Source organism: Lutra lutra, chromosome 8 (assembly GCF_902655055.1).
Source record: "Lutra lutra chromosome 8, mLutLut1.2, whole genome shotgun sequence".
NCBI classification, from domain to species: Eukaryota; Metazoa; Chordata; class Mammalia; order Carnivora; family Mustelidae; genus Lutra; species Lutra lutra.
The window spans coordinates 14278722-14297317 of record NC_062285.1 but is presented as its reverse complement, the minus strand read 5'-3'; the positions used below and the strand labels follow the sequence as shown (position 1 = coordinate 14297317).

At 37.8% G+C, this 18596-nt stretch overlaps 1 protein-coding gene across 10 annotated transcripts in view; it reads left to right on the top strand.

Moving 5' to 3' along the window:
* The window catches only part of ABI1 (abl interactor 1), a 119632-nt gene that overhangs the window by 82557 nt on the left and 18479 nt on the right, over positions 1-18596 (top strand). For 6 of the 10 annotated variants that reach the window (XM_047740177.1, XM_047740174.1, XM_047740182.1 and 3 more), the window contains exons 3-7: positions 7621-7797; positions 12498-12512; positions 13238-13338; positions 14622-14762; positions 18224-18324. In XM_047740177.1, coding sequence (XP_047596133.1) covers positions 7621-7797; positions 12498-12512; positions 13238-13338; positions 14622-14762; positions 18224-18324 — 535 coding nt within the window. The remainder of the gene's footprint in view (positions 1-7620; positions 7798-12497; positions 12513-13237; positions 13339-14621; positions 14763-18223; positions 18325-18596) is intronic. The other 4 variants (XM_047740175.1, XM_047740184.1, XM_047740178.1 and 1 more) reach the window with 1 other exon arrangement.

Here is an 18596-nt window from a genome sequence, read left to right as displayed (position 1 = left end):
TGTCCCCTTTTCCCAAGATAAGATGGAAGTGAAGGAGTGCAGGCTGAGAGTTTCTCCAGTGTTGCCTCCTGAAGAGCTGGTAGGTCTTACAGGCCACAGTTCAGTACAAAAAATGATTGTTTTTGGAAGGATTACCTGAAGGCAGTCAATCCAATCTTCCCTGTATATCTGTGCCATCAACCAGGTAGCATTTATCTGGCCTTAGGAATGACTAAATGATAGCTATAGAAAAGAGTAGGGGTGGGGAGTAGGAAAGACACCTTGGAGGTAAGGGCAGGTGTTTTCCTAGCAGGAGCTAGGATCACCCTCTGCTGCTTCCTAAAGACTTTTCCTTGAGGTTAAAGGGAATGGTGATCCTGTTGTGATCAGAGCCGTACAGCAGGGTATGGCAGACTCAGCAGCAGTTCAATTTAAGGCACTTGCAATGTGTGGGAGAACTACATCAGGGAATTTTCCTTTGTGAGAAAAGCTCCAGGGGTGATTTTCAAAGACAGAGATCACTAGTGTCCTTCTTTCTTACTTCCTGAGGTCTAAAGTGTTTAATCCGCAGGTACCAGAGTTCTTCCACTTCACAAAATGAGTGTCCCATACCAGTAGCTAACTTCTCCCTTTTCACCAGTCATCCCTGACTCTTACCCAGTCCTTTTGTCTGCAATGGAAGAAGGACAAGGGCATTTTTATTAAACTTACAGAGACCCCATTATGTCTCTTGTTTTGGGCCACATGATTCATTAAAAGGGGACTTGATGAGGAGTATATTTTCTTAACTGATGGTCATTATTTTTATTATCTAAGACCGAAGAAATCCAACAAGAAAATTCAGGTGGATGAAGCAGAATTAAGTTAGAATTCCCAAGACCTTCTTTTATCTAGGCTGACATTCAGAGGATGTACCTATCAGGCCAGCTTGGGGTTTCCATTAGAGGAAAGAAGGAAGCATCATGCTTGGGAATGGTCAGGACAGATCGCAAGTGGCAAAGAGGAGGAGATGGTCTCTTCCTAGGGACATCCATGTTCAGGGACCAAACTGCTGTTTGATCTGTGTGAACCAGGAAGAACCAAGGAGGTATAGTCAGAAATCTTTCGGAGTTGATTAATTTTTTTTAAAATTGTAAAATACATAGGACATAAAATTTCGCATTTTAACCAGTTTTTTTAAGATTTTATTTTTTAAGTAATCTCTGCACACAACACGGGACTCGAACTCATAACTGTAAGATCAAGAGTCGCAAGCTCTACCAACTGAGCCAGCCAAGTGCACATGCCCCCTCCCCCCATCTTAACCATTTTTAAGTGTTAGGCTCTGTAGTGTTAAGTACATTCAAAGTTTGTACAACAAATTTTCAGAATTCTTTTCATCTTGCAAAATTGAAAGTCTGTATCCATTAAACAGTACCTCCCGTTGCCCTCTCCCTCCAGACTCCAGCAACCATAATCCTACTTTGTTTCTATGAATTGACTGTGCTAGGTACCTCATATAATTGTAATCATGTAATATTTGTCCTTTTGTGATTGGCTTATTTGACTTGGCATAATGTTCTCAAGATTCATTCATATTGTAGCATGTGTCAGAATTTCTAAATTTTTTTAAGGCTGAATAATACTCCATAGTGTATATATATCACACTGTTTTGATATTCATTCTTCCATCAGAGGCACTTCGGTTACTTCTGCCTTTTGCCTTTTGAGAATAATGGCATTATGGGCACAAGTGTGCAGATACCTCTTAGAGACCTTGTTTTCAGTTCTTTGGGTATATACCCAGCAGTGGAATTGCTGAGTCATATAATTTATTTTTAGTTTTTTGAGGAACCACTATGCTATTTTCCACAGAAGCTGTACTATTTTACATTCCCACCAGCAATGTGCACGTGTCCAGTTTCTCCATATCCTTGTCAACACTTGTTATTTTCTGTTTATTCTTGGCAAACAGTAGCCATCCTGATGGGTATGATATCTCATTGTGGGTTTTTTTGTTTGTATGTGTGTGTTTTAGACAGTGGTATTGGGGGGCGAGGGGGTGGGGGGATGAAAGAGACTAGGGGGAGAGGCTGAGGGAAGACAGGTTCTAGACCCAGCATGGAGCTTGATGTGGGGCTCTGTCTCGCAACTCTGAGAGCATGACCTGGGCCAAAATAAAAAGACCGAGTCACCCAGTCACCCCATCTCCTTGTGGTTTTGATTTGCATTTCCTTGATGATTTAGTGATGTTGAGCATCTTTTCATGTACATACTGGCCATTTGTATATCTTCTTTGGACAAATATCTAACCAAATCCTTTGTCCCTTTTTGAATTCAGTTATTGCTTGTTTGAGTTTTTGAGTTGATTTTTGAGGAGGTTGTTAAGCACTCAGCAGTGCAAGATGTCTGTAGATGGTAGGGAGTGTGGAAGGCCATCAATACCTTGACTAATAGCCCATTGTTAGTGACTTCTAGAATAAAAACATATTATCAGACTGCAGATGGTTTGGAAAGTGAAAAACATGGCACTGATTACGTCGAGGTTAACTGGTGTGACTGGAGTCAGCTGATTGGACTGGAATAGCAATATCATATCTGAGAAAGTGTCATCAGTGGTAAGGCACCTCTAATAGCCTGAAGGGGGGGGGTGTCAGAGATCTGATGTAACCAGTTTGTCTGTAGCAAGAGATATGGCCTCTGTCATTGAGGTAAATGGGTCTTCTGGGAATTACAAGTGTGGGATGCAGTAGTTCCTCTGCATCAGGAATATCTTTACTCTGTTCTGCAGTGGTTCATGTATTGATAGATCCTGCAGCAGTAATGGCAGTCTGGGCAGTACAGGCCTGATCAGCAGCTTCATACCATTTGATCTCATCAGACAATGGTCCTTTACCATGGGCATCTATATTTGTGACTTAGATGATCTGATCAGCAACTGCACTATGTCCCCACAGTTTATGGCTAGTTTTTAATGTCAGTCTGTAGTTTTCCAAGTGGTAGACCAAACAGCTAGGTCATTGGTAACAGACCCAGAGTCAGTAAAAATATAAGAAGGTTTGTGAAGAGGAATATTGCTCACATCTATGAGAACATCCTTGAGTTCTGCCCACAGAGCAAACCAGCCACACCCATTTTCAGCTCTGTGTAGCTGGCCTTGAAATTGAACAGCATAGTAGGCCACAGAGCACCATAGTGTTTCAGTGTAATTGAATCATTCATTAGTGAACCAGGCCCAGGCATTTATGGGATCCTCTGTGAATCAGGGGCCTCAATGAGCCAGCGACTTTGGTTTAAGCGGATTGGAGGGTAAAATTTCCCCAAAGGGATAACTGCCACTTTTTCATTTAAAGTTGTAATACCATAGGGGCCACGCTGGCTACATTCTTCAGTATACCACTTTACTGTGATGAGAGAAGCTTGTTAGGCTCTTACCACCTTATCAGTCATTGAGTTTGAGTTGACCCATCCTCACATGGGAAACTGCAAAAGGAGTGCTCCTGGTGGCTATGTCAGGGAGGCACTGAATCCAAAAACCAAGGGACACCTTGGTGGAGGCTGCGCCTCTTGCCAGAGACTCCAGTCAGTAAAATCATCTGTGCTTGGAGACTTGTACACAAAGGGGTTATAAGGATTTTGGGATGCTAAAGCTACCAGTGCTTCCTACACTGGTAGAAAGTGTAGCTACTAGCTACACTGGTAGCTCTTCCCAGTTGGCATAATCCCCTCTCGCACTTAGGGGGATTCACAGTACAGGTGTGTAAAACATCAGTAAATTATATATTCAGTGGTGGAAGCCACAACAATAATACACTGGATTGGTCCAAAGATACCAAGTGAATATTATGAGTTAGTTACCTTTTCCCCCACTATGAATCCCACCCAAACTTTGGTCGCTGAAAGCGTGTACCCTCTCCCTCCACAAAATGGGTATTAAGGTGATGTGAGCTCCTGTATCTAACAGCAGTAAGATTTTGAGTCCCCCCCCCCCTTCCTAGTGTTGTAGCGTACTTGGATATGTTTCATCTTCAATTCCCCTGGGGAACTAGGAAAACTCATCTCCACCCCCAGTTATCTTTTTCTGTAAAGTAGCTGAGGCTAGGCTATGGGGAGATTGGGAAGGAGCAGCTCTGCACCTGTAAACAAGGGGCTTTTCCTTTGAGTTTTGAGCAGTGCGTTAGCTGCATGCTGAGCAATCGAATAAGCCTGTAGTATTTTTGATCCACCCAAAGTCCCATGTTCTGTGGCAAGGTTATCAGTACGGCCATTCAGCAGCCACAGCCACATTGCTTTCTGACCAGGGAAATGAGCTTGTGCCCTTTGGATGACTTGGGCTAAGATCTGCTCAGTGACAGCATTGTTTTTAGGCATCTACCTAATGTAGACTGTTTGCTACTCCATTGTCAAGATAACATCTCTTAAATTCTTTCTTGTTTTCAACATAAGAATTAGAGGAGTTTTCCAAGGCTAGAAGGTCAGACAGCAAGAACTTACCTAGATTTCTTTGGGCAAGTTTCTCATTCTCTAGTGAGTTACCTTCATCATCATTTTAAACCCAGTTCAGTACAGTAAGAGCCTGAAGACTAGTCAGTGCCTGCAGTAGTTTATCCTAGTGAAATTTCTGGGGTGGGGTGTGGAGGGTGATGGGTAAAGCTCTCTTGTAGTAGACCGGACCCATTGCCAAAAAATGCCGAGATCTTTTACTCATCTTTTTTTTAAAGATTTATTTATTTATTTGAGAGAGAGAAAGAGAGAACACAGTGGGAGGGGCGGAGGGAGAGGGAGAGAGAGGATCCCAAGCAGACATCCTGTTGAGTGTGGAACCTGATGTGGGGCTAAATTCCACAACCCCGAGATCATGACCTGAGCTGAAATCAAGAATTGGACACTCAGCTGACAGCCACCCAGGTGCCCTCTTTTATTCATCTTGAGTGGATTGAATGTTGACAAAATAGCCTGCAGGAGGGTCTGAGCAGTAAGATAGCTTTTCAGTTAACCGCCCCCCCCCCCAAAGATACAGTTTTTGCTGTCTTTTTTTTTTTAAAAGATTTTAATTATTTGACAGACAGAGATCACAAGTAGGCAGAGAAGCAGGCAGAGAGAGAGAGGAGGAAGCAGGCTCCCCGCTGAGCAGAGAGCCCGATGCGGGGCTCGATCCCAGGACCCTGGGATCATGACCTGAGCCGAAAGCAGAGGCTTTAACCCACTGAGTCACCCAGGCGCCCCTTTTGCTGTCTTTTTAAATGAGCATTATGTGTCCCATCCCCACATTTCCTTAGCAAACGAACTGAAGTTCTGAAGATTCTTCTGGTTCTGACCACAGTGGTTGCAGTTTTTCTCCTTTGGCACCCAGTGTAACATTGGGTGTAACATTATCTGAAGAGGAATGTTCCTTTGTGTTTCCCACTCCCTTTGTCAGATAAATCTTAGTACTAGTTGTTCACAGGGCAGACCTACTGAGGCCAACTGTCAGGTTGAGGAAAGTTGATGGTAGCTGAGTCATCATTCAGACTTCTGTCTTTGAACCTACAAAATGATATTCAACCTGAAACTACATCCTTAATTTAGCCTTTCTTAGTAGGCAGTAAAGTGGAGGACCATTCATTGCTTGGTTGACCATCCCATTTGGTCAGCATGTTCACTCATGATTCCCATGGACTTTTGTTGATTCCTGTTAACTAGTCTTTCATTCCATTTCTAGAAACTGTCAGTATTCCATCTTAATTGCTAAAACTGTCAAAAATTGTGAAGAGTTTAAGATTTTACCTTTCGTGCAAGCTAAGAAATTAGCCTGCCACAATTTCATAGATACTAGTAAAGACATGAGACTCTTGGGCAAGATGCAGGATGTCATTGCTCATGGCAGTAGCAGTAGCCAGTGTCAGCATTTGTGCCAGAAAACTAGCCCCATTTTCCATAGGGTACTGAAAAGAGAGCCGAGTGACATCTGCACAGAGTTGGCGCATTACAGGAAAGGAACTCCCAGTCTAGGGGACCAGACCTTTTTTTATTTTTTTTTTTAATTTTTAAAAGATTTTATTTATTTATTTGACAGAGATCACAAGTAGGCAGAGAGACAGGCAGAAAGCGAGGAAGGGAAGCAGGCTCCCTGCCCAGTAGAGAGCCGGGGACCAGACCTTTTATAATGGGCAATAAACCTTTGTGACCTTTGCCCCAGGGCTGACATTATTTTTATTACACTGGACAGTTAACCTGCCTTTTGCTCTCCAGGAAGACACTCTGTATTTCTAAGGCAATTTACTATATAAATATCTAGGACAGAAGGAGCAGTGCCTTTCATTGTAAGATGTGCAAAAACACTGGATGGACCTTGAAGGAGAGTTGTTTCTCTACCTTGTTTCTGAGTTCAGAGAACATTTTTGATTACAGGTTCTTTCCCAATCCATTTTTTAAATTCTGGAAATAGACTCTTAAATAAGCATTAACATTAAACTTATTTTTTTCTGACAATACCCCTCTGCCCTCTTCAGTTCACATCCTTGCTTCTTCTCCACCTAGACTGCCGTCATTGCCAGGCTCTTGTTCTGTCTGTCCTCAACACCTCTACTAGAGGGATTTTTTCCTTTTAAGATTTTATTTATTTGTGAGCACCTGGGTGGCTCAGTGGTTGAAGCTTCTGCCTTCGGCTCGGGTCATGGTCTCGGGGTCCTGGGATCGAGCCTCACATCGGGCGCTCTGCTTGGCGGGGAGCCTGCCCCCACCCCCCCGCCTGCCTCTCTGCCTACTTGTGATCTGTCTGTCAAATAAATAAAAATCTTAAAAAAAAAAAAAAGATTTTATTTATTTGTTTGTTTATTTATTTATTTGAGAGACAGAGAATGAGCAGGGTGGGGAGAGGGAGAAAGCCCCCGACATGGGGCTTGATCCCAGGACCCTGGGATCATGGCCTGAGCTGAAGGTAGATGCTTAACTGACTGAACCACCCAGGCACCACTACTATATAGTTTTAAATGTTGGTAGCTAAATCACAACAACAAAATTTTTTTAAGCCATAAAGTACAGTATCAGGCAGGCTTGCATGATGCCAGTTCATAATCTCTGCTCTAACCTACCATCTCTTCTTTTAGACCTTTGTTTCCAACATGCATAATTGCCTTGAATAATTTCCTTATTTACCTCTTCTGATCATCCTTAAAAACCTATAAACTCTATAAAGTCTTTAAGTGAGCCTTTCTCAACCTAGTTAGGTATCTTGGCTTTGAACACCTTTGGAGTAATTTCAAATACACTGTGCATATGTATGTCACTGTAGTACTTACCTCACTGTATTGTAATTGATTGATTTTCTTCCTGGTCTGTATCCCCAGTAAATAAAGTTTAAGCTTCTCAGAGCAGGACCTCCCTCCCTCCCTTTCCATACACACTGAGTTTTTAGGAATGAAAATTGCTTTCCTGGAAATTGCCTTGGAACCAAGTCTGTTAAATCAGTTGATGCTTTTAATCATCTTTAGATATTCCCTGTTTTGAGTCTCAAGGATATTAATTTCCTTAATTTTGAAGGGAAAAGTACAGCATTCACTAGAAAACAGACATACAATATACTGTCCTGTGGTCCACCATTGTATATGGCCCAATGTATATGGACATTATTTAACATACTATGCCTAATAATATTTTCTTTGTTCACATTTAAAAATATAGACTGTGGACATTCATAAAGAGAAAGTGGCTCGGAGAGAGATTGGTATTTTGACAACAAATAAGAATACATCAAGAACTCACAAAATAATAGCACCTGCAAATATGGAGCGTCCTGTAAGGTATATTCGGAAACCTATTGACTATACAGTTCTGGATGATGTGGGCCATGGTGTCAAGGTAAGCATATATAAATTGTATTAACTTGAAATAATTTATCCAGTAAATATTTCAGATAGGAAATAAGTTAATAAAAATAATTTTCTTCGTGGATTCTCTTAGCTAGTAACTAGCATTACAATTTTCAAAGAATGTTTATTTAGTATTAATTATACTAAGCTTGAGGCAGAATTTTATCTGTGGAATAGGCTGTATTTAAGAAGACAGTAAAACTTAACATGGCTATTCATCAGTTAAGCCATTTGAATCCTAGACCAATACTATAAATTTTATTTTGAAGACTGTCTTGCTTTTACTACTGAATGAATATTTAAAAATTAAAAAAATTATATGCTTTATAGAGTTGGTTTAGAAAATAATTTGTAAATACTTTAAATCTTTTGTTTCAAAATATGTATATATATTAGTGCATTTATGTAGATGTGGCTATAATTCTAGCAATTTACAAAAAATAAAAAATTGTATATATTTTGTGTACCACCCTCTCCTCTTCGCCATTCCCTTCCCCAGTAGGCTTTTAGGAAGGAGATTATTTGTTGCCCATGTTCATTTTTTTAGTACGGCAGAATTAGGTGTTTGTGGGTCATTTTGCAAACATACTGAATGGCCTGAATTCTTCATCCCTTTCTGCTCGGGATAAACGATTCCTCTGAAATTTGGTAGTTCCTTTCCTAGAGGACCATTATTTGATTTTGTATCTGGTTTTCAGAAATTTTATGAGTTTTTAGGAATCAACTAGAGTCTTAAAGATTTCCCTAACTGGCTGATCTGACAGGTGCTATTGCTAGATCTGTTGCATTCTCAATTATTTGGGGTTTCTGATCAAGAGGGAGTAGAGCAGACTGACAGAACTGACTTTTATTCTACTCTCCTTGAACATTATTGGAATCTCCCCTTTGCTGTCATGCTTGGAAGCTAGGTGTAAAGTTGGAACACTGCAAATGTAGAGGAGGCTACTTTGGTTTGTTTCTCATGTTTGTACCCAGGGGATGTGGGTAGGCTTGTAAAAGAGCTTAAATTCAGTATTAATTTAAGATATTTTAGACTAGATTGAGCTACAGGATTTGAATATTAAGAGTCTGGAGAACTGTTTGTATTAACTGCCTTGGGATTAAAATTTATAAATTATGCATATATCTGTGCATGCATGTGCTAGCACACTAGCACTCACTTCTTCCCTTTTGGCTTAGTCTTGAGTTTTCTTTCTTTCAAAACAGTAAACGTGCATAAAAAAAATTCAGTCATCATCTTAGAAGTGAATATCCTATATTATCCCTCCACTAATATTTTAATAGTTTAATACATAGTACCTTAGCAGAGTAGAAAATGAAAGCAAATTTTACAAGGAAATTTTGGGTGAGAAAATGAAACTCTTTCATCATACGTGTATAAATGGGAAATGTAAATGCCGTGTAATATATATTGAAAGTATGCAGATGTTGGCAATCTACTTTCTGTAATATGGATATTGACATGAGTTTTTTCTTTTTTTAACTTTTTTTATTGTGGCAAAATATACATAAAATTTACCATATAACATTTTAAGCATATAGCTCTGTGGCACTAAGTACATTTATATTGTACAGGTTATTTTTTATTTTTATTTTTTTTACTTTATTAAAATACTGAGTTTAGGGGCGCCTGGGTGGCTTAGTCATTAAGAGTCTGCCTTCAGCTCAGGTCATGATCCCTAGGGTCCTGGGATGGAGCCCCTGTATCAGACTCCCTGCTCAGCAGGAAGCCTGCTTCTCCCTCTCCCACTCCCTGCTTGTGTTCCTTCTTTCTCTCTGTCAAATAAATAAAATCCTCAAAAAAAAAAAAAAAGACTTTATTTCACATGTGTGTACAGGTTATTTTTAAATATATTTTTGACTAGGGGTAGGAGGGTGGGTGGCCTGTGAGAACAATATATCTTAGAAGCTGATTTGTGGCATATTTGTCCATATTTTGTTTCTGTGATGTACAAATATACGCACAGCTATTTTTTCCCCAGTCGTCTCCTTGCCACTCTATTTCTCCTGTTTTCTGATTTCTCTGAACGATCATTGCCACCTTAATTAAATATTTCTAGAGCACAGTTACAGGTATGTGAAGGTTAGAAGTTTGGATAGTAGTTAATGAAGAAATACTAGGGCCAAAATTATGAGAAGGAGAAGAGAGAGGTTATTCTTAGTTACAGTTTTAGAATTATTTTCTTATCTTTTGTCTATCACTTTTCTATTAGCAGTTTGTTTCCTGCCGATGGATAAGAGTTTTTTTTTCTCTGTTAAGGAAATGAGCTTCTTTACATTGGCAGATACTTCTTCATGCTGCTGTTTGACTTTGACTTTGATGTTCGGGTATTTTAAAAAATAAATACAGATGAAAAAATTGTATCCAAATATTTCTTCTTATAGCTACCGAATTTTATGTTAAGGTTTCTACACTCTGAAATTAATATTCCATCATATTTTCTTTTGTGATGTATTATTATATAAATAATATTTAATATGTTAAGGTATTTTATGCTGTTTTCAAAGGACTGACTTTTAGTGTATATGTTTTTAAGCCTCAAAACCACCATGTGATCTAGGAGTTGTTACATTTTATTAGTAGAGACACTAAAGATTTACAATATGTAATGTTTGAAGGTTTCACTTGTATTAAACAAAGGTTAAAAGCTTTTGAGTCATATATCAAAGAAGGGATTGGCTGGCCTTACAGACTTTAGGCACATGTGGTATACAAAGCTTATGATTTGCTTAGGGCTAGAAGATAGGGAGGAATCATAGAGAATTCTGTTGTTTTCAACTTGAGATTCCAGGGAAGTGGTAAAATGGCGCATCCATAAATGTAAACGTTAAAGAAATGAAGTGAGATCTTAAGGAAATGAAAGTATTGTTTGGATGTGTTTTGGGGACATTTAAATGGAAAAATCTTGTAGGTTGCTAACAATTGCAGTATTTTAAACTGTAAAATACAGAGATTATTTTCTTCTGACACTCTCAAACTCAAAGACTTCTGTAGACATAAATATACATGTGATAGAAGAGGGGGAGCTCCATGTAAGATTGAAGGTTACACCATTGCATAGTAGCAGAGTTCAGCTAGAATTTTTATTCCCAAATTCTCCATTCATTCTTTCACTTGAGACCAATTTATACTTGAATTCTTTTTCTTGTTCAGTTGAAACAGCAAATGAGGGAAGATGTGTGATCATATTTAGAATAATTCTAAGTTTAGAATAAGATAGTATTTAGCATATTGTAATGCTGTCACATTAGTATATCTTATTTCCAAGGATAATGTTACTCAGGTTTACAGTACCTAAATCCAGGTGTGCTATGTAGCAGCTGAGTAGGATTTCAGACATTGATAAAGACAAGCAATATCATTCTAAACAAATACTAAAGAACACTAAAATTCTGGCATAATTTCTGGAAATGAGAATATATCTAAGGCAAGGTACATTCCTCCTTTGGTTGACTTTCTTCTTCTTCTTTTTTTTTTTTTTAAGATTTTAAAAAAAAATTATTTATTTGACAGACAGAGATCACAAGTAGGCAGAGAGGCAGGCAGAGAGAGAGGAAGGGAAGCAGGCTCCCCGCTGAGCAGAGAGCCCAATGTGGGGCTCGATCCTAGGACCCTGGGATCATGACCTGGGCGGAAGGCAGAGGCTTTAACCCACTGAGCCACCCAGGTGCCCCTGGTTGACTTTCTTAATGTCGCCTTTATGGTCACCTGAGAAATGGTAGATTCGTATTTAGAAGGGCAAATGTTAAAGAAAGAATATATACAAGGTTAGACTCTATGACCTAAAGATATTTCTTACGTGGCATAGTACAAATAGTGATGCTTTAGGAGTTTACACAGTATTTCATATTATTTATAGTACATACTACTTTATATATAGGCTAGTCATCTTTCATAGAAGTAGCCTTTAGGATCAAAGAAATCATTCTTCAGTTTTGAATGTTAGCTAAACTGGTTCAGAAGGAAACTTAGAACTAAAGCAGCCTCTAACTTCTTACCACTGTTGGCCTGCTCAGATTTGGATTCTTAAGTTACAAATCAGAGGGTTTCTAGACCCTGTTTGTTTATGCCTTAGTTAGAATCTGGCTAAACAGCTGCTTTGCATAGGGATTTGTTTTGTGTTAAACACCAAGGGTCTAAGTCCTTTTCTGAATTTGCAAGCAACATGTGATTTTGACTTAACATTTATAGTTTATCAGTTTTTATTTAAAAAAGAATTTTTTTTTTTTAGTTTATCAGTTTTTAAAATACTGTATTACCATCATCTAATGAATACTTGGGCATTCAATGTTCAGTAAGGCCTTAGGTCTTGTACAGTGATGTGTTTAAGTAGCCTTACATTGGATGTGTTAGGTGTTTGTGTTTAAATCAGTGTTTATCATCTGTGATTCTGTTGGATTAGTTTCATAGGATAAAATACTGACCTAAGACATTATTGGACCTGCATGAGAGCAGCATAATTAAGTGGTGGTTTCCTTATGAATATATTCTTTTGAAAAAATATTTGATACACATGAATATTTCCCTATTGCTTATGGATATTTTTTCTTTATAAAATATTTAAAATATTGCTGGGTAAAAGCTTATTAACATGAATTGAATAACTATAGATGTAAACGTGTCCTATCAGATATAATTTATTTAGAATTAATTTCTACTTTTTCCCCCCTTTTTTTGCCAACGTAAAGTGGCTAAAAGCCAAGGTAAGAGATACTACTTATCATTTGATCCACAGCATTCCCTCTATTGATAGAGGCTGCAGAGCCACTAAAATTTGAAAACTCTTCCTATGTCTGTCTGCTTTTTTCCCATAGGATTTATGTAGATTAAATAAACTCAGTTCAAATCAGCAACATTTAGCTTGGATGTGTTAATATATCAAAGATATATTGACATCTGCATTTATATAGGAACATTAATTTTGCTAACATTTATTGCTTTGCTCATTTTTTGATAGTTGCCTTGCTTTTATTGACTTACAATTAGGAGGTTTTCCAGACATATAGGACTTTGTTACTGAATTGTTAAGATAAAGATCATTTTTATCTTAATGAATATATTAGCAAGTTGACACTGAGATCTGTAGTTTTATTCATGTACACATCTAAAAAATTTTGGGAAATCCAGTATTTGAATGCAGATAAGTTTAATCTCAGTGAACATGTTTAACAATAAAATAATGTAGAAAATCCAATAATCACACCTGTATTTGCCATAAATTGGTATGAATAGCGCAAGATAATAGGAGAAAAGCCAAGTGCAAGTGGTTTTTTGACTTTTTTAAAATGTAGTACCAAAGTCTGTTAATAAAACTGTCTGGGAATCCTTACTTCACATTCTGATATTTAAAAAAATAATAATCCATGGTGTCAAAACACCAACAGAACAATTTGATATAAAAATAAAAGCTTTTCTTTCCACATTTTAGCATGGAAATAACCAGCCTGGAAGAACTGGCACACTGTCAAGAACAAATCCTCCTACTCAGAAACCACCAAGCCCTCCCACGTCAGGCCGGGGAACGCTGGGGTAAGAATTCAGCTACATTTTACAAGAAAATCCGTATGCAAAAGGAAGAGGTATGTCTGTGACTTAAGTAAGTGTAGGGTCCTTGCTGTGGGATCCTCTCAGTGTGAACTACCTTTCACAAATTCATTTTGGTTCTTACTTCTTGAACATAATCCAAAATGAGCCTGCTTGTTTTATAATGGTCTCTATAGAAGTTTATACTAGAAAGGTTCTTTTGTATATGTGTAAGCAAGCATTATTTATTTTTTTTATCTTCTAATTCATTTTTTGGGGAAAAAAATAAGTGCAGGTGTATTTCTAATGAGATTGCTGGAGGATTCCATATGGGGCTTTCACATGTGTTTACAATATTCATATTGCAGCACTTTGAATAAGCAGTGTATATAAGTTGTCTAAATGTATATAAGTTGAATAAGTTCAGCTTCATAGCCTGCAGATCTTCTTGGCGCCTGAGACTTAGGGACTCTACCTGGAGTACCCCTAACTCTGTTTCTGCTCATAATCTGAGGGCCTTTCATACTTGAGCTTTAGGGTTAGGCCAGTTGGAGAAACAGAAAAGATAACAGTTGGTAGCTTCTTCCTTCTCCGTGCAGTAAAAATATTGAATAATTGGTCAGACATTTCTGATAGATTATTCACCTTAATGTAGGAAGGCAAAGAGTAGATTTCTCATTTTTGGTTGGGGTGAGGCATCATTATTTTATAACAAGAGGAATTAAGAATCAAAATTTTGCAGAATCTTAGTTTCCATTTTCATTCTGTAAATCCCTAGCCCCTGGAGAAAACATATGAAGTTATTAAATGGAAAAGTTAAAGCCATTTATTGAGAAACACGTGGCATTACATAGGATCAGAACGCACTCATTCATGCATTTCAACACAGAGGTGGGAATAAATTGCAGGAGAGACACTTAGTTTTTTAATGCATAAGGATGGTGGCTTGTGGGTCACTGATCTGGGAATAATGTATAACTCGAAGTTGAATATTACTGAGCATTTAAAGAATTATAATAATTATTTTTAGAAATAATGTTAGAACTTTTAAATGACCCTTTCCTATGGTTTTAATAAGAAAAAGTAACAAACTTCATTTTTTGTGTAGAGTAACAGAATTTATATACCCCAATGAGGAATTTTTTTAAACAAAATGTATTACTACAAAGTAAAGAAAAAAAAAAAAAACTTGTGTTATACTTGTTTACAAAGAGACAATCACAGATTTGGGGGAAAATACCATTTACTCTTTCTTATTCATTAGTCCTTTCTCTGTTATTCTTCTTTAGACGAAATACTCCTTACAAAACCCTGGAACCTGTTAAACCCCCAACAGTTCCTAATGACTACATGACAAGTCCTGCTAGGCTCGGAAGTCAGCATAGTCCAGGCAGGACAGCTTCTTTAAACCAGAGACCAAGGACACACAGGTAAACCTTCAGTTGAGTCTTCGAATATCTGCGAGTGGGTGTTGTTGACTGGTGACAGACTCCTGTAAAGTTGCTGAGTAAAGTACTGGTCTAGTGCTAATACAGAATGTAAAAGATGAGGGGTACTAATATTATATATGTTTCTATAAGTAAATTTATGCCATAAGTCTTCTGCTTTTTAGGTTTTAAGTAGGTTTATACTAATTGTAGATTTGCCACCATGTTTTCTTTTTGATGGAGGTATAAATGTCTATTTGGATTAAGGCTTATAGAATGTTTTTTAAAACAGTTATTTTAAAAAGATTGAGGCAATCACTCTTAAATATTTTTGGATAAAGGGTGAAATACCAGGGACACCTGGGTGGCTCAGTGGGTTAAGCCTCTGCCTTCCGCTCAAGTCATGATCTCAGGATCCTGGGATCCAGCCCCATGTCAAGCTCTCTGCTCAGCAGGGAGTCCACTTCTCAAACCTCTTTTTCTGCCTGCCTCTCTGCCTACATGCAATCTCTCTCTCTGTCAAATAAATAAATAAAATCTTTTTTAAAAAAAAGGTGAAATATCAGAAATTATACCACATGATGATTTATTAAACTTTAAATTGAAATAAAAAAAGACATCTTAAATCTGAGGAAATTTGTTAAGAGAGTTGATATACTAGAAAATGTAAGTTGTTTTAAAAAGTAGAAATCACGGGGATTTTTCAAAAACTTGATTATGGAGCATGACATACGTTCAGAAAAGTGTACAGTCTATTAAGTATACAACTTGATGGTTTAATACAAATTGAATATACCCACATAACCATTCCCAGATCAGAAAATTGAATATTACCAGCAACACTGAAGGTCCCTATTAGGCCCTTTCCCAATTATAGCCTCTACTTTCTTTCCCCGAGAAGTCGCCACTCTGTGTTTGGGTATAAAGTCAGACAAATGTATTGTATAGCTTAATTTATTTTATTATTATTATTGTTATTATTAGCTTGACTTTATAGCTTTGTTTTATATAGTTTTTTTTAAGATTTTATTTATTTATTTGACAGATATCACAAGTAGGCAGAGAAGCAGGCAGAGATAGAGAGGAGGAAGGAGGCTCCCTGCTGAGCAGAGATTCCCGACACGGGGCTCCATCCCAGGACCCTGAGATCATGACCTGAGTCGAAGGCAGAGGCTTTAACCCACTGAGCCACCCAGGCACCCCATAGCTTTATTTTATTCTTCAGTTTTATATCACTTAATAACTTGGCAAGGAACTTCTCTTTACCTTGACTTTTAGGTTGATATATTAGATAAATTTACCAAAATCATTTTGGGGGGGATTCAATTAAGTAGGGTATGTCAAGCCTCTTAGTTGCTGTGTAATGGAAATCTGTTGTTCTTGGTACTATTAGTAAATAAATTATTATATTGATATCTGCAGTCACTATATCAGGTCAGGCTCAATGAGGACCAAATTTTGTGTGTGTGTGTGTGTGTGTGTGTGTGTGTGTGTTTGAATAATAATTCAAAGCATGGTTTTTCTCTCTAGTGGAAGTATTTATAGTTTAATCATATTCAACCACCAGTTACTGTTACTTCATGACGTACTAGGAATATGCCCATAAGATACAGTTCAATTTTCCAGAAGCTCATTCTGTTAGAACAGGAGATCGACAAACTTCTTAATAAAAGGCCAGATTGTTAATATTTTAGGATTAGTGGGCCTTATGGTCTCTTGTGATTATTCCGCTCTGTCATTGCAGCATGGAAGCAGCATGGACCACACACAAATGAGTGAGCATGGCTGTGTTCCAGTCAGACTTTGCATATGGAACTTAAGTTTGGATTTCATGTAATTTTAATGTGTCATAAAATATTCTTCTTCTTTCAGTTTTTTTTCAACTATTTAAAAATGGAAAGAATATTCTTAGCTCACAGGTTGTAAAAATTGGACCAGTGGCCAGATTTGGTCCAGGGGCTGTAATTTTCTAACCCTAATTTTCATGTGAGGAACGGGGCACATAAGCTAATAATTGTAGAAGAGCATAATAAGTACAAAAACTTCATATGTCTGTGATGCAATGCTGGCACAAAGCAGGATATTGATCACCTGGCTTGAGGGACTAGGGAGAGACCACATTCAAGCAATTTATGGTAAACAGCTTCCTCTCTTTTTCTTTTTCTTTCTTTAACATATGATAATTATAGAATAATCATATTGGAGAAAAAATTTTTATTTAAGCAGTGCAGGTCTTAGCTCTCTTCAGTTTCTGGGCCTGCTATGACAGTGATGTTAATTTTAAGACCATATGGAGCCTAATGTTACATACATGTGCATAATGTACATGTTACTAGAACAGCTGGATAGTGTGAAGTTGTATGCCTAAAGGGACAGTAAATCCATAGGAAACAGAATTGTAGGGAATTGGTTAGAGTTTAACAGTATCAACTCTTCTAGACTGCCCCACGCTGAAGCTTCACATTTGTTGTTGTTGGTGGTGGTTTGCTCGTTTTCCAGAAAGTTTCCTGTTTTATCACCATTCTTTGAGATGGTATGGAGATTTTGGTATTAATTCCAGACTAAAACTTGTTACACTTTTTTTTTTTTAAGATTTTATTTTTTTATTTATTTGACAGAGATCACAACTAGGCAGAGAGGCAGGCAGAGAGAGATGGGGGAAGCAGGCTCTCCACCCAGCAGAGAGCCCGATGTGGGGCTCAGTCCCAGGACCTGAGATCATGACCTGAGCTGAAGGCAGAGGCTTAACCCACTGAGCCACCCAGGCACCCCCTGGTTACACTTTCTATTAACTTCTATAGTATCTTGTACATTTTCTTTTGTGGCATCCATCATGTTGTTTTTTTAACGTCTATTTTCCCATTTTCAGCTGTGAGCTCCCTGACAACATGGTTCATGTCTGCTTTAGTTACTGATTTTCATAGTAGGTTTTAAATGAACTTTTGTTGGATCATTGTACTATAAGATTATATTGGTCATTCATTTCTCAATAGGATTATCTCTTCTGATGGTTCTGTTTACAATGTTATGACTATACTGATTTCCAGTAGTTTGAGAAGTAGAGTACAACACAAGAACTTTAAGTATTAGGGTTAAAATTGTATTGAATAGTTTTATAAACTTTTTGTTTTGTGTATTTAATACACACACACACACATCATAAAAGGAGTATTTATTGGAGCGCCTGGGTGGCTCAGTGGGTTAAAGTCTTTGCCTTCGGCTCAGGTCAAGATCCCAGGATCCCAGGATCCTGGGATCGAGCCCCGAATCACATCGGGCTCTCTGCTCAGCAGGGAGGCTGCTTCCTCCTCTCTCTCTCTGCCTGCCTCTCTGCCTACTTGTGATCTCTGTCTGACAAAAAAATAAATACAATCTTTTTTTTTTTTTTTTACGTATTTATTGGCTTTGAATTTGTCTTTCAATAAATCTCTAGAATGGCTTTTTTCAAATTTGTTTCTTGGCAGTGGAAGCAGTGGAGGGAGTGGAAGTCGAGAAAACAGTGGAAGCAGCAGTATTGGCATTCCCATCGCCGTGCCTACACCTTCACCGCCCACTGTTGGACCAGGTATGTTGTGTATTAACCTGTTGTAATATGTGCTAAAATTTATGAGCTGTATTATGAAAGTCTGAAATAGTTATATTAGATGAAATTTACTTATTATATTATTGTGATTGTTGCTAGAAGAAACGCTAATAACAAATTTAAGAAGATTTTTAAGGAGATTCTCGAGACATTAAGACTTTACTAGCTCTTTTTTTCTTACATAAAAGCATATTACATAACATTATTAAATAGTGTTTTGGCCATTTTTCTCTAGAAATACTTGCCTTGGGCAC